This window comes from Letharia columbiana, assembly GCF_014066305.1.
Source record: "Letharia columbiana isolate WasteWater2 chromosome Unknown Sc0000023_s0, whole genome shotgun sequence".
Taxonomy (NCBI): Eukaryota; Fungi; Ascomycota; class Lecanoromycetes; order Lecanorales; family Parmeliaceae; genus Letharia; species Letharia columbiana.
In genome coordinates, this window is record NW_023501064.1 from 106,498 (window position 1) to 125,097 (window position 18,600).

General features: G+C 49.8%; 8 protein-coding genes across 8 annotated transcripts; 4 read left to right on the top strand and 4 right to left on the bottom strand.

Annotated features, from left to right (window-relative positions):
* Positions 1-700: 700 nt before the first annotated feature.
* On the top strand, positions 701-1,789 carry HO173_007115 (uncharacterized protein; the record flags this gene model as incomplete). Its single annotated transcript, XM_037309020.1, has 1 exon — positions 701-1,789. The coding sequence occupies one exon, from the start codon at positions 701-703 to the stop codon at positions 1,787-1,789; it is 1,089 nt and encodes a 362-aa protein (XP_037163881.1).
* Positions 1,790-2,491: 702 nt separating this feature from the next.
* On the bottom strand, positions 2,492-2,938 carry HO173_007116 (uncharacterized protein; the record flags this gene model as incomplete). The annotated part of the gene is made up of 1 exon (XM_037309021.1): positions 2,492-2,938. The coding sequence occupies one exon, from the start codon at positions 2,936-2,938 to the stop codon at positions 2,492-2,494; it is 447 nt and encodes a 148-aa protein (XP_037163882.1).
* Positions 2,939-3,438: 500 nt separating this feature from the next.
* On the bottom strand, positions 3,439-4,135 carry HO173_007117 (uncharacterized protein; the record flags this gene model as incomplete). The annotated part of the gene is made up of 2 exons (XM_037309022.1): positions 3,439-3,912; positions 3,974-4,135. 2 exons carry the CDS (start codon positions 4,133-4,135, stop codon positions 3,439-3,441), a joined length of 636 nt encoding a protein of 211 aa, XP_037163883.1.
* A 414-nt stretch (positions 4,136-4,549) lies between these two features.
* Positions 4,550-8,057, top strand: HO173_007118 (uncharacterized protein; the record flags this gene model as incomplete). Its single annotated transcript, XM_037309023.1, has 3 exons — positions 4,550-6,614; positions 6,695-7,073; positions 7,238-8,057. The coding sequence occupies 3 exons, from the start codon at positions 4,550-4,552 to the stop codon at positions 8,055-8,057; spliced, it is 3,264 nt and encodes a 1,087-aa protein (XP_037163884.1).
* Positions 8,058-8,360: 303 nt separating this feature from the next.
* HO173_007119 (uncharacterized protein) lies at positions 8,361-10,247 on the bottom strand (the record flags this gene model as incomplete). The annotated part of the gene is made up of 2 exons (XM_037309024.1): positions 8,361-9,749; positions 9,810-10,247. 2 exons carry the CDS (start codon positions 10,245-10,247, stop codon positions 8,361-8,363), a joined length of 1,827 nt encoding a protein of 608 aa, XP_037163885.1.
* Positions 10,248-11,040: 793 nt separating this feature from the next.
* On the top strand, positions 11,041-15,340 carry HO173_007120 (uncharacterized protein; the record flags this gene model as incomplete). The annotated part of the gene is made up of 4 exons (XM_037309025.1): positions 11,041-11,352; positions 11,433-11,487; positions 11,558-12,862; positions 12,918-15,340. The coding sequence occupies 4 exons, from the start codon at positions 11,041-11,043 to the stop codon at positions 15,338-15,340; spliced, it is 4,095 nt and encodes a 1,364-aa protein (XP_037163886.1).
* Positions 15,341-15,691: 351 nt separating this feature from the next.
* HO173_007121 (uncharacterized protein) lies at positions 15,692-17,253 on the bottom strand (the record flags this gene model as incomplete). The annotated part of the gene is made up of 6 exons (XM_037309026.1): positions 15,692-16,498; positions 16,550-16,636; positions 16,688-16,759; positions 16,817-16,924; positions 16,982-17,148; positions 17,202-17,253. The coding sequence occupies 6 exons, from the start codon at positions 17,251-17,253 to the stop codon at positions 15,692-15,694; spliced, it is 1,293 nt and encodes a 430-aa protein (XP_037163887.1).
* A 250-nt stretch (positions 17,254-17,503) lies between these two features.
* Positions 17,504-18,599, top strand: HO173_007122 (uncharacterized protein; the record flags this gene model as incomplete). Its single annotated transcript, XM_037309027.1, has 3 exons — positions 17,504-17,510; positions 17,549-18,237; positions 18,297-18,599. The coding sequence occupies 3 exons, from the start codon at positions 17,504-17,506 to the stop codon at positions 18,597-18,599; spliced, it is 999 nt and encodes a 332-aa protein (XP_037163888.1).
* Position 18,600: the final 1 nt, after the last annotated feature.

Consider the following 18,600-nt stretch of genomic DNA (forward strand, 5'->3'; position numbering starts at 1 on the left):
TCGTAGTATTGGTTATTATAATAGACTGTGATAGTAGGCTATTTGAATGAGTGGTAGTGGTAGCTATGGTAGTGGTAGCTATCTATGTCGGATTTATCGGATTTAAGATGGCGCGAATGGGGGTAGATACGATTAGACCTTACACATCTGCAAATCTGAAAAGTGAATTTCCGCACGATTTCCGCCGGGTCCGCACCATAAGCACGATTTAGTCTATTAAGCAAACTTTGCCTATATCGAACCCTTTCCGCCAGTTCTACTAATTTAGTAACTTCAAAAATTTTCAGCAACTTTAAAATTTTTGCGTAATACACTCTAATATACTTTAAGTACTATTCTACATACATATAACATCAATATACATCATTATCAACATACGCATCATTATACGCTATATCAGAGTATCACCTACGCGACTAATTTCATTAAATCGTCCAATTCCGTAGTCAAATTTAAGTTGGCGTTGATACTCGTCGCTCATAGAACCTTGCCGTCGCAACGTCGATCATTAGAACTTTTCTTTTTTCGTGCGTATTGCTGCTAAACTGACAGAACTGGCGGAAAAGGTTGAGACAATTGCTGAACCGGCGGAATTTAGGCGGATTCTAATCAGATTTGCTGATCCGGCGGATTTTGTGATTTCCGCGACACACGCGCGATCAGCAATTTCAAATTTTGCAGGAACTTTTCAGATTTGCAGATGCACCTCCCAGCATTTGGGGACAATGAGAATCTCCCTTTGAAGTTTCTCACCTCCCTATTCTATTCACTTTACCCAAACGACCATCCTTATTCTCTGATCATTCGACTTTCTTCTTGCTTACACATCTTGACGGGAAGTCTTTTCAAGATTGAAAGCACTTCACTGTTTGCAATGCCACTAGAAGATCTGCTCTCATTCCTTGGAGAAGATGTTAGTGATCCAGAGGAGGAATCCTTCCTATTATTTTCCCAGAAACTCCCATCTCAGGATCTCGGTTTTGTGGACGCAAAAGCGACGAATCTGGAGATTACTGTCTCTGGTAGGGACCTAAATATCCGACAGTCACCCACGCTCCTGTCGTCCAATCGAGAAGGGGGCACTACTGGCGCTGTTGTATGGAAGATCACACCATTGTTTGCGCAGTGGATCACATCAAACAGCAATATCTTGTTTCGGTTGTCTGTTCTTGACGAGAGCTCGATAGCGCTGGAGCTGGGGTCTGGCATTTCTGGCGTTGTAGCCATCGCATTGGCCCGCCGAATTGGCAGATATATCGCCACCGATCAAGAGTACGTCTTCAAGTTGCTGAAGGCTAACATTGAGGACAACAGTCCGAAAGGAACAGGCTCAGGCTCCAGTATTGCCAAGCATCATGGCAAGGCGCAAGTTAAGAATGGCAGTGCGCGCGTTAGGAGCAAGATAGAGGTCTTAGGTTTGGATTGGGAGTCCAGCTTGGCATCAAATTTACCTGCAATGATGGGTACAGATTCAGCAGAGGTGTTCCAACCCATTGATGCCGTCATAGCGTGCGATTGCATTTACAACGAGTCACTTATCGATCCTTTCGTACGCACATGTGCTGATATATGCCAATTGGCCAACGCATGCTCGGCTCAGAAACCGACGTTGTGTATAGTCGCTCAGCAACTACGCTCTGATATGGTTTTCGTAGCTTGGCTAAAAGCTTTTCACAAGCTTTTCAAAGTGTGGAAGATGCCTGATGATCATTTGATTGATGAGCTAAAGGATGGCTCAGGATTTGTCGTGCATGTTGGGATCCTACGCACGGGAACACAATCTCACTGACCTGAATTCTTAAGAAGTTTCTCAGCTTAGGAGAGGCTGACGCTAGTCATGACGGCTGAAGGACCATATGAGCACCAGGCTTGGGATTGAGCATTCACTGGGTATCAGAGCCTTAGCCGATTCATGTCAAATTACAGATAATATTGAGTGATTGCTCAAAATTGTACTTTGCATTTGAGTTGAACCGGCAGTCATTGAAGCAGCCTTTGCCTCCTCCTATGTTAAACTATCTCCAGTGGAATGGCGAACGAGCCAATTTTTGCTCGAGCCAGTGTTTGCTGACGTGGCCCACTAATGGACGAAGATCTTGCAGCTGCCATTACCAAAGTCAAAGCCGGTAACACTAGCAAGTATCATATAGACCGCCGTCCGTCTCGTTCGGGGTAGCCACCTTTGCACGTGCCAGCGGCAAACGTACAACACCTCCTGTAGAGAAAGCGTGGATCGTCGAGGAAGGCCAAGGAACGTCGGTCTGGCGTGATAGTGATGCGTGAGCCGGGTGGTGGAGCGAGTAATTTGTCCGAGAACGAGAAGATTGAGACCATTGTATCTGCAGATGCTTTGAAAACTATGTCAAAGATGACTGCCAAATTGCGTGGTCAGAAAGCGCATATGACCCTTAGAGTGTGGTAATTCGCCCAGAGAGGTAGGCCCCTTTTCGTGTCGGCTTTTTCCACGTCCGATCACATTATCTTCGTCCGCTTACCACTTCACTGCATGAACGTACCAAGTGCTCCAAGTTCTCATCCGTAAGGCGAAGGCGCTTGGTGATAGTAGGAGGTGTGACGAGCGGAGCTGAGCTGGATCTCTTGCGCGTTGCAATGGTCTCGGTCCCAAAGTTTGGGACTTGCTCGGCTTCAGGAGTAACAACGAGAGTCCTTGGGCTTGGGTGATGCTCTGACTGTTCTGGAAATAGCGAAAGACCGGGGCTATGCTCCTTTTTGATAGCCTGGTCATCGACCGAACGATCAACGCTGAGTCACCACCGGCTGTCTTTGCACGTTTTCTGCCGGATGTTGCACCAAAACGAGTCAAGGGGTTTGTGGCCTTGTTCGCCGCTTTGTGCTGGTCTATCCTATCCGCAGAAATCTTTCGATGTAGAAGAGGCTCGTCCTCGCTCTCGTCGCTGTCCCCACAATCTGAGCTCATGAATGCATTGAATACCTCTGCAGCTTCTTCTGCCCTAGTCCTCGACTGCGTCTGACTACCATTGCGTGAAGGCCTCGTCCTGTACGCCTTGCCAAGATCTTGCGCCTTGAATCGTTCCAGTGTCTTACTGAGCGTCGCACCAAATCTGGCCTCTGTGTGGGAGGTCGACCGAGAGCTTGCTTTACTCTGAAGTTAACACTCGTCCGAACCAGTTGGAGGTGGCGTTAAGACACCTGCGCATATCATATTCGCAAATGGCGCAGCCCCAAATGGCTGGTCTCTTGTGGTGGTCGAAGGTTCCTCCTGATCTGGGGCAATCTGCCCGCACACCTTTGAGTATTGCTAGTATTCAGGCTCTTATTTTTTTGCAATCCTGTCGGTGAACAGACATGGTTGCGAAGCGCCATAGCGTTGGGGAAATTAGCTTTTTCACACCCCGGTATGCAACAGTGAAGATAGACCAACTTGCCGTCCGAGGGTCGTGTAAAGAAGTCCCTTCCCTAGCTATCGCGAGCAGTGGGCAGACCGTAGTCCTTTTTCCCTGAGCTGGAGCTGGGGACAATCTTACTGGCAGAGCGCTTGACCTTCGTTTCGCTTCTTGTCACCGGCCAATTTTCGACATCTGTAGAAGCTTGGCTCTCATCATCACGAGATCCTACCGCCAGATGACCAAAGGAGGACCGAGAAAGGATCCTTCGTCTTCGACGGAGCTCCTGAGCACTCCCTTTAACTCTAGACCGTCGAGTGGGAGAGCGCAGTGTACTCACATCCTCTTCTTGATCCCGCTCCCTCAGTTCTTCAAGAAAATCGCGATGTTCTTCCTGTCTCTTGAGCTGCAATTGCCTGTCTTCCCTGGCACTTCTTTGCGTGGTTGCCTCTTGCCCGAGGTAGAGACGTATCTCAATGTCTTCCAGTTGCTTGAGACGATTGTTGGTCGCTTCCATTGCGTTTGACATCAAAGAGCGAGCTAAGTTCTGGTCAGTTAGCTTAGGCATTTGTAGATCTCGAGACACAGCAAAGGCGGTGTGGACTCACTAGAAAGCTATGCGCCGTTATGATAGTCTTAGTGGGCGCATATGAGCCTCGATAGCCTCCTAGGTCGACAGTAATTACCACAGGTGCCTTGAGCCGTAGACTTAAGAATAGAGATTTGTGAAGAAACCACACGTCAGGGAGTTTACCACACAGTGGCTTCATTTCAACAGACGCGGCATCCCGTTTACGGAGAGTGAATTAGAGGTTCTTGGACTCTATGAGCTCCCAGAGTGTCTCAAAAATCGCAGGATGAGGTCGTAAAACGTGAGTGAAGATTTTATTGTCGAGAGATACACGTTCCAATCCAAAAGTTGGCGGTTACTCGGTGCCACGCTCTACCCGAAAGCTGGGACCCCCCCGAGCTCCCCCTTTCCCCAAAAACTTTGACAGGTCTTAGACTACTTAAAGTAGCGTTGTCGATCGTCCAGGCAAGATTAGCGATAGATCTCCCGACGTCATGGCAAACCTTACCATTTCCTTTAGGGGCGCGACGACTACAAGTCAAAAGGGGCGCCGACAAATCTTCTATAGTGATAATGGTCATGATCCACTGCCAAATGACCACAAACACTTAGAATGCCACCTTTCATCCCTTCCAAACGCCGTTTGTCCACCTCTTCTGCCAATAGTCCAACGCCAAATTTAGCCAAGAAGCCCAGTCTTTTTGATACCGCAGATAAGCCCGACGCGTCTGCGACTTTACAAGATAACAAGGCTTTTTTTGATCAGTTGGGTGGCTCAGAAAGTGACAGTTCTCTCAGCGATGTTAGCAGTGCCGACTTCGAGGATGTTCAGTCGCCACCGAATTCGAAAAGACGGAAGATAGCGCACCGGGAAGACGAGGACAACGATGAAGTTGATTGGGAGGACGCTATATATCCTAATGCCACGCTATCCTCAAGCGCAGCTGCTGGCCCATCGGGTGATCTCGAGCTCACACTTGACAAAAGTGCTCGTATTGGCTCCACCACCAATCCTCGAGACAAGAGTAAAGGACCAAGCAAGATTGAAAGACAGATCAGGGTGTCCACACACATTATGCACGTGCAATTCCTGCTCTTCCACAATCTAATCAGAAATGGCTGGACATGTGACAAGGAGACTCAGCGTATTCTAGTTGGTCAAATACCGCCCGGCGTGAACAAGGAAATCACCAAATGGAAGATCGCCGCAGGGATCATTCGAGATGCTGCCGTGGAGGACCCCAAATTTACGACATGCAATAATAAGAAAGGAAAACAAGCAGAACAAAGCGAGAGGAATCAGAGGGATTGGGGGAGACCTGCAGAGAGGCAAGAAAGAGGTGCTCCAAACATGAGTCGAGGCGATCCCACCCTACGACTACTCAAAGTACTGGCTGCCTATTGGAAAAAGCGATTCACCATTACAGCCCCCGGGATACGGAAACAAGGGTACAAAGCACTTGCGGTCTTAGAAGAGGACATTGCATCGTATAGGAACGACAAGCACGACCCAGAACAGCACGGCGAGCGAATAGGGAGCATTGAGAAGTTCAGGAAGCTCGCGAAAAGTTGCGAAGGCTCCCGAGACGTGGGAGCCCAGCTTTTTACCGCTTTGATTCGGGGTCTAGGACTCGAAACGAGGCTGACCACGAGCTTGCAGCCTGTTGGGTTCGGTTGGAGCAAGAACGAAGAAGCTTCGGAACAGAGGAGGAATGTTTCGAAAATACCGAAGATGGAGGATGCTGATGAGGTACCTGCCCCCAGTGAAGAATCTGATTCCAGAATCGCGCCTATGGTAACGAAAACTTCCACGACACCCAGCAAAAGCGTTGGTAGAAATGATATGCTTAGAGGTGCGAGGAGTGCGCCAGTAGACCTTTCGGAAGTCTCATTTAAGGACAGTGGGGAGGACATCCCGTTCGATGAGGAGGACGACGACGACGACGCGTCCGTAGTTGATGTAACACCTGCTACTCCTCGTACGCGAGCGAACATGAATTACGATAGAGACATGCCGTTTCCGACCTACTGGACCGAGGTTATATCCCCCGTCACCAGCGAGATTTTCCCAGTCGATCCAATGATACTCACTCCAGCAGTGGCAACTAATCCCGAACATCTAGGTCAGTTTGAATCCAGAGGCGCCAAGGCGGACAAAGCAAAACAGGTGTTTGGATATATCGTGGCATACTCCGCTGATGGAACAGCCAAAGATGTCACTACTCGTTACCTAAAACGGCACATGTGGCCTGGCAGAACCAAAGGAGTACGGCTTCCAATCGAGAAGGTGCCCGTCTACAATCGAAGAGGAAAGATCAAACATTATGAGGACTACGATTGGTTCAAGACAGTCATGAGCGGCTATTCTAGGACTCCGGATATGAGGACTGTAGCAGATGACATTGAGGAGGCTAAAGACCTCAAGGCTATGAAACCGGAGAAGAAAGAACTCAAAGCAAGCGAAGGAACTCTTCAAAGCTTCAAAACTTCTGCAGAGTATGTGCTTGAAAGGCATTTGCGAAGAGAGGAAGCGCTACTGCCGGGTGCGATGCCTGTAAGAACATTCACTACGGGCAAGGGAGACAAGGTGAAGGAGGAACCTGTCTATAGACGTAATGATGTTGAGATCTGCCGCACGGGCGAAAGCTGGCACAAAGAAGGTCGGGCGGTCAAGCCTGGTACGTACCTTTTCGGACCAAATCCTTCCAACCCTGTCCACGTTACCGTTTTTTAATCCGCTAAACCAAATTCGTTATAGGCGAGTTTCCGATGAAAATGGTGCCTGTTCGGGCAGTCACCCTTACCAGGAAGCGTGAAGTTGAAGAGGCTGAGAGAGATGGTGAAAAGCTCAAACAAGGCCTGTACGCTTTGCACCAGACAGACTGGATCATTCCCCCACCAATCGAAAATGGAGTCATTCCAAAGAACGCATTTGGTAACATGGATTGCTATGTTCCCACTATGGTCCCGAAGGGTGCTGTTCATATACCGCTTAAAAGTACCGTCAGAATATGCAAGAGACTGGGCATAGACTTCGCGGAAGCTGTGACCGGTTTCGAATTTGGTAAGCAGAGGGCGGTGCCTGTAATTACCGGCGTGGTGGTTGCGAAGGGGCACGAGCACGCAGTAATTGATGAGTATGTGTACATTTTCCCAGGCCCATCCTCCCAAGTTCATACCGCTCTTTGGGATCTAAGATATCTCTTGCGAGCGAAAGGCATACTTAACTCTACGAAGTTGTTGCGGACCCAGGCTTTTACCCCAGAATATGAATCAAGCTGACTTAGTATAAAATGTGTAGGTGGGAGAAAGATGAGGAAGAGCGAAAGATCAAAGAAGAAGGCAAGAGGGAGAAAACCGCGTTAGGAACGTGGAGGAAATGGCTGATGGGCCTGCGTATAATCGAACGGGTCAGGGAGGAGTACGGAGGCGACGCGGATGCGCATACCGCCGAGGAAGTGAACCCTTTCACGAATCCAAGCAAGGCCAAGAAGGCCCGGCAAGCCGAGACTGGAACGGGTCCAAAACCATACAGAGGTCCATTTACTTACGCCGATGACAAAGAAGACATCGGAGGTGGCTTCCCTGCAGATGATGACGCCTTTGATGGTGGAGGTTTTCTCCCCGAAGCACATGACGAAGAGGAGGTCCCACGTAGAGCGGGCGAGCTCACAATTGAAGATGGAGGGGGTCCGGTTGACAGGGATGCTTTGAATGGTACTCCGCACGCTCCACCAATGACTTCGGATGTCGTGAATCGTGGGCCCCCGGACACCGATGACAGCGAGGGGGCTTTAACCGAAGCAGATAAGGACGACAAGGTAACACTCCCCAAGGAAGCCTCGACAATTGGGAAGAAACCAGCTACAACCATCAGCGGTCCCAATGGTAAAGTACCCACCAATTCGCCCAAAAGAAGGGCAGCGCCGAAACGCAAAGCAGCGAGGAAGAGCGAAACGGCACTCAAGAGTCACTTCTTCGAACACGAAAGTGATGAGGATGACAACAGCGATGAAGGGAGTTTGCCGAGCAAGGCGGTCGCTGTCAAGAAGCCTGCAAAGAGGAATAGTAATAAAAACGGGTCGGGTCCGTTACTTCGAGCAAGGAAAAGCACCTATTAGCTAAGGCCACAGACCGGCAACCACGCATTAATAGCTGTAGCAGCTTTACAGACAACATCATGGACCATGCTCGATAGATGAAACTGCTTGATAATTTTGCCCCAATCAAGCTCTTGTACTGAGGCTTTTTACCTCGTCAATACCAAAGTAACGGACGTGATGGTCTTGGATTTTAACTACTTCGTGATATGTTGAGGCAATTCCTCAAAAGAATATAGACCCTTTGAAAACCCCCCGCTTCCGCTCCTTCCCCAATAGATATCATACCCAAAAAGTGCGACAGGCTATTACATGTTACGTGACCTACTTTCTTCGTCGTCGGTGCAGTTCCCAATTGGCGACTACCTCCTTTTCGAGGTCATCCTCTAATTCCTGCTCCACCATCACCCAGTCCTCCTCGTCTACTATCACTCCTTTAGCTTTTGGTACTTCGGCCCCGTCATTGAAGCTTGTCTCAGTCTCGGACATCTCAATCCCTTTGTTTCCCATTAGATACTCACCGAAATATTCCACAGCTTTGAATGCCTCCTTGCCAGTTGGCAAAATATTCTTACTCGGCAGAAGGAACCCATAGCTGCCAGTGTCTCGCAATTTGATTTGGTAAGCGTAAGAAACTTTCAGTTCGTGATAGAACCAGTCAAGAGCACTGCCGCCTCCTGTTTCCATTCGAGGCCACAGTCTCTTTTCGCTCTTGGACTTCTCGATGTTGCTTTGCGGACGCTTCTTGGTCGGTGTGGTCATCACGCTTCCCTCGCAGGCGGAAGTGACGCCGTATTTCTCACCGTTAGTGACACGGATGGCTTTTGCAAGACCAATGGCGAGCTCCTCTAGGTTCTCAAGTGATGGAGGAGAGGAGGTACAAGAATAGGAGTAAGGATATAGCACTTGCTGCGAATAGCTGTGAAAGTCTAGGAACCCTGCAATTTCTACATTGTTGTTTTCGGTCTCATTGCGGACCCAATTGGCAAAGCGGCGAGATTCCACAGCTTCGAATGGGCTCTCTCCGGAAAAACTCTCGGAACAGGGACTATTCCTTGAGGATTCGCTGTCCCATTCGAAACCATATGCGCGGTCGAGGTCAAGGCCTTTGCAGAATCGGAGGGCGGTTTGCTGGCGGTTCTTACGCCAAAGACGGTCATTTTCCCATGTGTAGACGTAGCCGTCCGGGTTGAGGGTTGGAATGAAGACCCAATCATAATTCTCAAGGAGCTTCGTCATGGGTTTTGATTTACCGTAGGCGGTGATGAAGGAATAGGCAACATAATTAACAGAAGATGTGCTAATCCATTCGCGGGCATGGGAGCCCCCAGCAATGATGATAGTCTTGCGGGGAGAGGTCTGCTGTTGAGAGTTGGTTGGGTGCACACCAACGCGAAGCGCAGGTATGTCCCGGCCTTCGTAAGATACGCCGATATTGGTCATGCGGACGTGAGTTGGGAAGAGAGAGCACAGGAGGCGCATCCAAGGGACAATGACAGAGAGAGGCTGGTAGTCGCGGAAGAAGATGTTAGTCTCATCGGTAGAAGGGCGGAGGTCAGGGCTGAATGAGCGAGAGGCTTCCTGCGGAGAAGTCGAGGGATCCAGGAAGGTGAGAGAAGGGTATGATTCGAAGATTGCTTGGGCGAGGTCATGCATTAGGGGAGTATGAGCATGCTGCAGAGATGGCGGTAGAAGTCCCAAGAGTGACGGCACCTGTTGGATAAATAGAGTCGTCAGAATCTTTGTTATCCCAGCGTTGGGCTTGCTACTTACCACATCCTTGGACAAGCGTATATCTACCCAATCGGTGGTAAACTCCCAAACATCAAGAAAGAGGACGTTGATGGCTTGCGCAAGTGCCTCTGCCTCGTCGATTGAGTTGATATCGAAGCGCAGGACCAAGTCCCCTCCATATCTTGCCAGGAGTGTTGGCGGAGGGCCGGCTAGGGTGGACGCTTTGCTATTGGCCTTGGTCAAGCCGGTCTCGGTGGGAATGCGCCAGATAGTTTGAATGAGGCCGTCTCGGGCGCGAGATAGCCATGACTGAGGATTGGAATTGGAAGAGGCTTGTTGGGGTATGCGAAGAGGCAGTTGCGGGGTGGGATGAGGATGCTTCAGGAAGGAAGTGCTGGGATGAGGTGAGAGGATTATCAGACTCCATAGGAGCAGGGCGGGGCTCAGTGCGAAGAGATTGATGGAAGAAGAATACATTTTATGTCGTCTTTTTGTCAAGCTACTGCTTTAGCAATGATTTCCTTGTCAATTTCCCTTGTCATTTTCAATCTTATGGGCGTGTCACAATCCAAGAGGGAGGATAGTGATAGTGAGTAGTACATCGAGTACCTACTTGTAGGTAAGTTGAAACTATTTCTGCCTGATTGCGGAGACCCTCGGGTTTGGTACAGTACTCGTACTCGGTGCTCCTGGGCCTTGATGCATAAGGTCTTGGCATGGAGGCATAATTACGTACTAGTACATGTACTTTATGTCAGTGAAGGGACGATAAGGTAAGGAAATCATCATCATTCAATTCAAGGATTTAAAGGCCAGCGAGCCACTTCATTTTATGAGGGCCACCAGGGGCCACCAGCGGCAGGACGGCAAGTCTGTACTTTACCGTACCTGTCATTAAAATCAAGTAGCGTGAATACGTATAGGCATTATATATTAAAATACCTTACCTTATTCAAGGGAGAATTAAGACCCATCAGAAAGATCAACTTCTGGAAGTTGTATTCTTCTTATTCCTTTTGAATAACAGTGATTCCTCTGATCCCTCGAACCCCTCTGCACCTCTTCTGCTCTCATCGCCCTCTCACAGCTCGTCACTCGTTTAGTCCAATCGCTGCCCTCTTTCTGACCTCATCCTCCAACATCCTTCCACATCCTTCGGCCTTGTTGCCGCGACCGCATCCTATCCTCCTAGTGACCCCGAATACGAGACCACATCGCTATCAAACTCCTGAGAGCACAGACTCAATGCTCCTTCTACAATTCATGCAGCATGCCTTGGAGTCGCCTCCGGACTACCAGATCAGGTGATACCACGGGAGGCCTCCGTCGTCACAGCACCATTGATCCTCTTCTATTTCCGAAACACCATGAGCAGAACTCCAACAACAGTACCTTGCGTCTCGGCCACGATGCCCTCGAGTCTGTCAAAACACCGTCTCCACTCAGAAACTCGTTCGAACCTTCAGCGGTCGATCAGGCTACACCTTCTACCGAAAGAGCGGAGAGTCCAATGCTGCCCGAACAGCCACAGAAGCGTCAGCGATTCAGCATGCTGAAATATCGTCATGCTAGTGATCCTCAGGTTGATCTCTCTCTCTCTCTCTCTCTCTCTCTCTCATAACTAGACGTCTGGAATGGGCTAATTGGATTGCTGTATATTAGATATCGAAGACAGCCAGAGATCATGGACTCACACCGGTGCCCCCTATGCCAACAGGTAAGGTCATGAATACGAGGATGGCCTTCGGAGAAGAAAAAAGAGGGTGCTAATCAGCGGGCTTCTACAGCTCCCTCCATTGTTACCACAGCACCTCAAGACAGTCTGGATCCGAGTCGGAAGAAGATGTCAACATTTACATTGCCTCGCCGTCACAAACCATCAGAACTCACCAAGACGATTTCTTCCAAGCCATCAATGACCTCTCTATCCGAGATGGCGTCGACTTCTCGTCAGAATACTGTAGACCCTACATTCGCCAACCCAAGCGCAAGAGAGTCCCGCATCACCTTCGAAGAACCAGATAGATTCAAGGGGCTGACTGCTCCCCCCGCATACGGCGATGACTCCAATTCCTCGTTGGCCTTGCCAGTCTCAAGGTTGTCAGAATCTTCCAGGTCAGAAGGGAGTCTTGGAGACCACGGGGTCTATGCAACGACAACGACAACCCACACAGTATCAACCACGACGACATTCTTTCGTCTTCCAAGACGTAAGAAGAACAAAGGCCCTCTTTTCCCCCTGCCAGTCAAAGTATCAACTCCAGAGCCACCTCAAAATACTGGCTTCACCCCGCGAGCATCGATTGGGGCCTGTACATCAGAAACTCCACGCCGTCTATCTCCTGCCCGCACTCCACCTCTAACTGCTGTACATCGTTCCTCTTATCCAGGTCATGACAGCAATGGGTTCACTTCTCCACTACCGTCTCCAAGTCATGTCCGGGGCGATATCTCTCGCATGGACTCCAACAACTCTCGGCAATCTAGGAGTTCTTCTCCTGTCCGGACTGACTCAGCGCCCTTTGGCCGCCGAGGCCGGTCCTCGACCAAGGGTTCTGTCAGGCAGAGTGGGGAGGATGAATCCCTGCCAACGCCTCCTTTGCCTATATCGGGTAGGACGTCCTCCTCAACCACTGGAAGAGCAAGTCTCGGAGGGCTATTCAATTTATCTCGACTCAGACAGAATTCCGAGCCTTTACAGCTGCGGCAGGGCTCTAGTCATCCCGCTATCCCAGGCACGCCTATCTCGGCTGGATCAAAGTCTCAATCATTCAGCCTGAGTAGAGAACCTGTCATAGTTCCTCAGCGCCAAGAGGGAGACACACCGGCAAAGTATTTGATCCGGCTCGAGGAAGCTGTAAGCCGAGGCGTCGTTGCTACGATTCTGTCCCAGTCCAACGACGACTTTTTCAAGAATGTACTACGCAGCTACATGCGAGGCTTCAAGTTCTTTGGCGATCCTCTTGACATGTCCACCAGAAAGTTGTTGATGGAAGTGGAACTTCCAAAAGAGACCCAGCAGATCGATCGAGTCCTTCAAGCTTTTGCAAACAGGTACCATGAATGCAACCCCGGAGTCTACGCGTCACCGGGTAAGTTCTATAGCTCTCTCCAATGGTTCAAAAATTGACATATATCATCTCCTAGATGAAGCATACTTCATAGCCTTTTCAATATTGATCCTTCATACCGACGTTTTCAATAAGAACAACAAGCACAAGATGCAGAAAAACGATTACACCAAGAATGCGAGGGGCCAAGGTGTAGCTGACGAGATTTTGGAATGCTTCTATGATAACATTTCCTATACCCCCTTCATCCATGTAGAGGACGATGTCGACATCAATGGAGAGCGAATCGTTGCCCGCAAGGCACGCAAAAACATTTTCGCAAGGCCTAGTACAGACTCTCTAGGCAAACCCTCTCGAGAACCCGTTGATCCTTACACGCTCATCTTGGATAACAGACTAGACTCCCTTCGTCCGTCGCTCAAAGATGTCATGATTTTAGACGACCATTATACATATCTTGGAACAGCGCCGTCTCTAAATCTCGCCAATCTGAACAAGACCTTCTTCAAATCTGGTATCTTGCAAATAGTGTCCTCGAGGTCCCGACCAGAAGCTTTCATGTCACCAGAAACCATGGCGAACCCAGCAGAAGCCCATCCTGGAGTGGTTGACATCAAAATCACTAAAGTGGGTATACTTTGGCGCAAGGACATGAAGAAAAAGAAAGCTCGTTCGCCATGGCAAGAGTGGGGTGCGATATTGACAGGAGCTCAGTTGTACTTCTTTCGCAACACCACATGGATCAAAAGTTTGATGCATCAGCACGACTCTCACCACAAACACGGGCTTCCAGGGTCGCCTGTGGTTTTCAAACCTCCGCTCGAGCAATTCAAGCCTGACGTTTTAATGTCCACTGAGGATGCTGTGGCGTTGTTGGATACTACCTACAAGAAGCATAAGCATGCCCTGGTATTTGTGCGTCATGGAGGGTTCGAGGAGACTTTCTTGGCGGATAATGAAGCTGAAATGAATGACTGGCTTGCAAAGTTGAATTACGCTTCGGCATTTCGGACAGCTGGTGTACGCATGAGAGGTCTCATCGGAGGAAGTACTGATGGTCAAAAGACTCGCGCCATGCGTCGTTTGAATTCCGGCAACTCCGCACGATCGGTGCATACTACGCATAGTGAAGCATCGCTGCAAGATAACAAAGCCGATGCTGAACTTGCTCATCAAATCCAAGCAGCGAGACGACAGATTATGGCCCAAAAGATAGCGGAAGCAGACGCCAAGCTGAACGAGGCCGGTAAGCAGCTGGACATACAGCTACGGAATGCTAGGCATCTACAGATCTTAGCTCCCATACAGAACAAGACGAGGGAACAAATCGTGCTCGCTGCTGGTGGAATGGCTGCGAAGATTAAGTGGATGCGAATGGAGTATTGGCGCACACGATGTCACCGAGATATTCTTGCCATGGATCTCGAAGAAGACTTCAAGTCGAGTAATGACCGCCGTTCGGGGCATGACAGCGTAACAGGCTCGATTCTGCCAGCACCCTCGCCGGTAGGACCTGATTCCAAAAAGTTTGAACTCCCCGAAAGCTACCAGACAACTCCTCGAGCTACTCAACAAGCGGATTCTGCAGTGCGGCCTGCCACTCAGCCGTTACCAACAAAACCTTTCAGTATGGATGATGTCTTTGAGTCAATCCGGCCTTCACTGTCAGGTATTAATCACAGATCAAAAGGCTCGTGGGAATTGCCGCCTTTGTCTTTCCAGCCAGCGAAGTCTTCCGTCAAGTCTGAATCTAGCATTGCAATGGCCCAGCCGACTCGGCATTCCCTGGTACCTCGGCCATCTTCGCGCAGCGTAAGGGACACGCCTAAAGTATTGGACTCCAGCGATCTAGCTACAAAGCTGGTCACGCCCACTCAAAGTATGGATGAGAACGAACAAGAAGTGTTGCAAGAGGCCGGCCTTGTTGAACCAGAAAGTCCCTCCACTGCTAAGGCAAAGCGCCCAGATACATCCGACGGAGACACAACTCGGGAAAAATCCAAACCCTCGGAAACTGACTATGACGGAAGGTCTAGAGTTCGACGAAGTCTACATCGTACCTTACGCGATTCTCACCCTCCCACACATCATCGAAGCAGGAAAGGCAAAGATTCCGCCGGAAGTGCCGTTCCCACCGAAGACAATTCCTCTCTGACCGAAAGCGAAGGCTTAGCCCGCGGTACGGGGAGCTTTACTGTGCATGGAAAGAAGGCTTCGGTGATCACCTTTGGTTCGGAGTTGCAGAACATGTCCCCAGAAGAGCGCCTGAGGCTGCGGAAGCAGATGCAAAACGACGAGTCGAAGCTTTCTGTCCCATTGGCCATCGAGGACGAGGATGATGCTGCTAAATCTACTTTCGACCCTACTGCGAGGCGTGCTTCTGCTGTCAGTGGCAGCACCACCACTACAAGAAGTGCCCCCTTTGAAGAGAGCGTACAAGAGCAAGTGCAAACTGCAGAGCCCCCTGACGAGACATCCGAAGATATAAAGGACACATGATCAAACTCCTCAAACCCAGGCATTCTTTCATTTCTCGCTTTCATGCCTTCTAGCACTATTAAAAGTCTTCTCCTATTCTCCAAGATATAGACAGGGGTTTGGCCTCACTGGCAGGCGTCTCTTGTTTGGGATTCTCCTACCGTTGTTTTCAACGGTTGCACTGTTCGCTGGGCGAACGTTGCAGAAAATATAGTGACGGCTTGGGCGGTGTTTTGAGCTGGATGGCGTACGACCGCCGGCAGAGGATAGGTCCCCCATAGAGAGCGACTATGGACATGATGAGACAAATAGCATACTCATATTACCCCACACCTCACACTACAATTGCTCGTGACACATGCCATCTGTTGACTACTTTCCTTCATACAGTCTAAAGCACAAGCTTGCATTGGTTCCACCAAACCCGAAACTGTTCGAGAGCACCACATTTACTTTACTCTTTTGCGCCTCCAGAGCAACGTAATTGCAACTGAACTCCGATCCTTCCAAATCTGTCAAGTTCAATGTCGGCGGTAAGATCCCGTCTCTGATTGCCAAAACAGAGAACAATGCTTCCACTGCTCCTGCCGCACCCAGGAGATGTCCCACAGCACCTTTCGTACTGCTAACATTAATCTCCTTTGCATGCTTTTTACCGTTCTCTCCCAACATCAATGCCTTGATTGCGCGGTTTTCGGCGAGGTCACCCAAGGAAGTGGAAGTAGCATGTGCATTTATATAATCGACACTGCCAGGTGGCAGAGAAGCATTCTTGAGCGCCAAACGCATAGCACGAAAGGCACCATTACCGTCCGAGGGAGGGGCGGTCATGTGGTGCGCGTCAGAGGAGGTGCCATAGCCGGCAACCTCGGCATAGATGTGGGCACCACGAGCAAGTGCGTGGGGGAGAGACTCAAGGACGAGTACAGCAGCTCCTTCTCCAATCACGAAACCATCCCGAGCCGCATCGAATGGGCGAGAGGCCTGCTCAGGGGCATGATTGAAGGAAGTGGTTAGAGAGCGGGAGCGTTCGAACCCGACGAAGGCAAGAGGGTGGATGCAGGACTCTGAGCCACCAGCTATCATTACGTCTGCGTCGCCAAAGGCAATGAAGCGTGAGGCGTCACCTATAGAGTGAGCCCCGGTGGTGCAGGCGGTTGTTGTGGCGTGGGAAGGGCCCTGATCTGTGATCAGATGAAGTAGCACGGGTAGTAATGAGAAAATGCCAACCTTGAAGCCATATTTCATGGCTATGTGACCAGCAGCTAAATTTATGAGGAGCTTAGGTACGAACAAGGGAGAGACCTTTTTTGGACCCTGGGTGCTGTCAGGTCTTTTACTGTAGGACGATGGGTGGATAGAACTCACACCTTGGTAGAGATGGATCGAGGTCTGATACTGCACTTCTAGACTTCCAATACCAGAGCCTAGACATACGCCCTGATATCCAGTTCAGCTGGATCGTGCTATTGGACATTTGGAAGAGTCATGCTTTACGGTCATTTCACGCTGATGATCAGTTTTTGGCCGCCATACCGCATCCTCGAGAGCCTCGCTCGAGGCCAGCATAGCGTACTGCATGAATGTTGACATTCTGCGCTGCTCCTAAAGATTGTCAACGCCGTACTTCTTGTCAACAAGACGTAATCATATCTGGCGCACATCACCACTCAACCATTCGCCTGCAGTCCAGCCGCCATCCTCTTTCTTTCCCCGTGGAACGAGACCTGCGACTTGGCATTGCTGTTGCGCATGGGCTTCACTCCTGCCAGCAAGAGAGACAATGCCACATTTGCTATCCAGCAATCTTTTCCAGGTACGCGGAGCACCTAAATCGTTCAGTCATGAATGTGTAGAATGGATGCATTCTCGGTCCATTTACCTAGTCCTAAAGGTGTCACTGCTCCCAGGCCTGTGACGACGACTCTTTGCATTTCATCTTTTCGCGACTCGTATGATTTGATGGATGTGATGGATTTTTAGAATCGACAATGCCGAGGTGCGCTTGATAATAGGATTGATACGTCGGCCAAAGAGGGTTTAGCCTAATTCTAGGAAATAAATCTGATCATGCAAATGAGCATTCAACAATGACTTGCGCTGGAAATTGAAACCAATCAATGTCATGACTCGCGACCATACCACAATTCAGCGACTGGCTTTGCGGTCAAGTATGTAGCCAACATGCTCCGTAAGTCATAAGTCTATACCTCAGGCTAATGTGCCAAGGACCGTCTACACCAATCTGCCGTACATGTCTCCATCAAATCCGCGCTGCCTCCAGCGCCGCCGCCTCCGTCGAGGCAGCTCCCATTGAACCTTCCCCTACCAATCGTGCACCACCACCTCTCACAGCTTCTCAGTCTCATTCCATCACCTACAAGTTGAAAGCCGCTGTCCTTCTCTCACGCCCGCCCCTCTTGACCCGCGATCTCACCCCTTTCGAGAAATCTTACTTCCTCTATCAACGTCGCCTAAATGAGCGTCTTGCTCTGCCATTCAGTCGTTACTTCTACTATCAGCGCGGCACGCCAGGAGACATCGATTGGAAGCGCAAGATAAAAGAGCGGAAAACACCCGCCCGAGATATCGGCGTATACAATGCTTATGGGGTGGAAGGATGGAATGATGAGTTACTGGTAGGGGATAGTGTAAGCGAGCCCGAGGAGCAAGTGGAGAGGCTTTTGAGTGATGCCGAGGTGGAGGTCAAGGAACGAGATGTCCCAGGGGAAGGGAAGGTAGTAAAGAAAGAGGAAGTAGAGAGGCCGTTGCCGAGGGTCACAGAGGCGGATCAAGCCGGCGATACGAAGAGTCTGAACAGGGCTTTGCAGAAGACGTTGTATTTGATTGTCAACAGAGGGAAAGGACGATGGGGGTTTCCTTCTGCTGAGTTGGCGAGACAAGAGAGCTTGCATACGGTAAGTCGATATCGTTCTGCAGCAGGCCGGGCTCGCGATGCTGAAACGAATTCTTGCAGAGTGCGGAGAGGACGATCGTCCAGACCGGTGGTGTGAACATGAATACTTGGGTCGTGGGAAATATACCAATTGGCCACCAGGTCTGCAACTACAGCCAAGGCATTGTCAACGAGGAGAAAGGGACAGTGCTGCGGGGAGAGAAAATATTCTTCATGAAAGCCAGGATCTTGGCCGGGCAAGCAAACCTGAAGGACAATCAATTTGGGCTTGAAGATTTTCAATGGTTGACGAAAGAGGAGATACAGAAAGCATTCGATCCACGAAATTGGAACGCCGTAAAAAACATACTACCTGAAAGGTAAG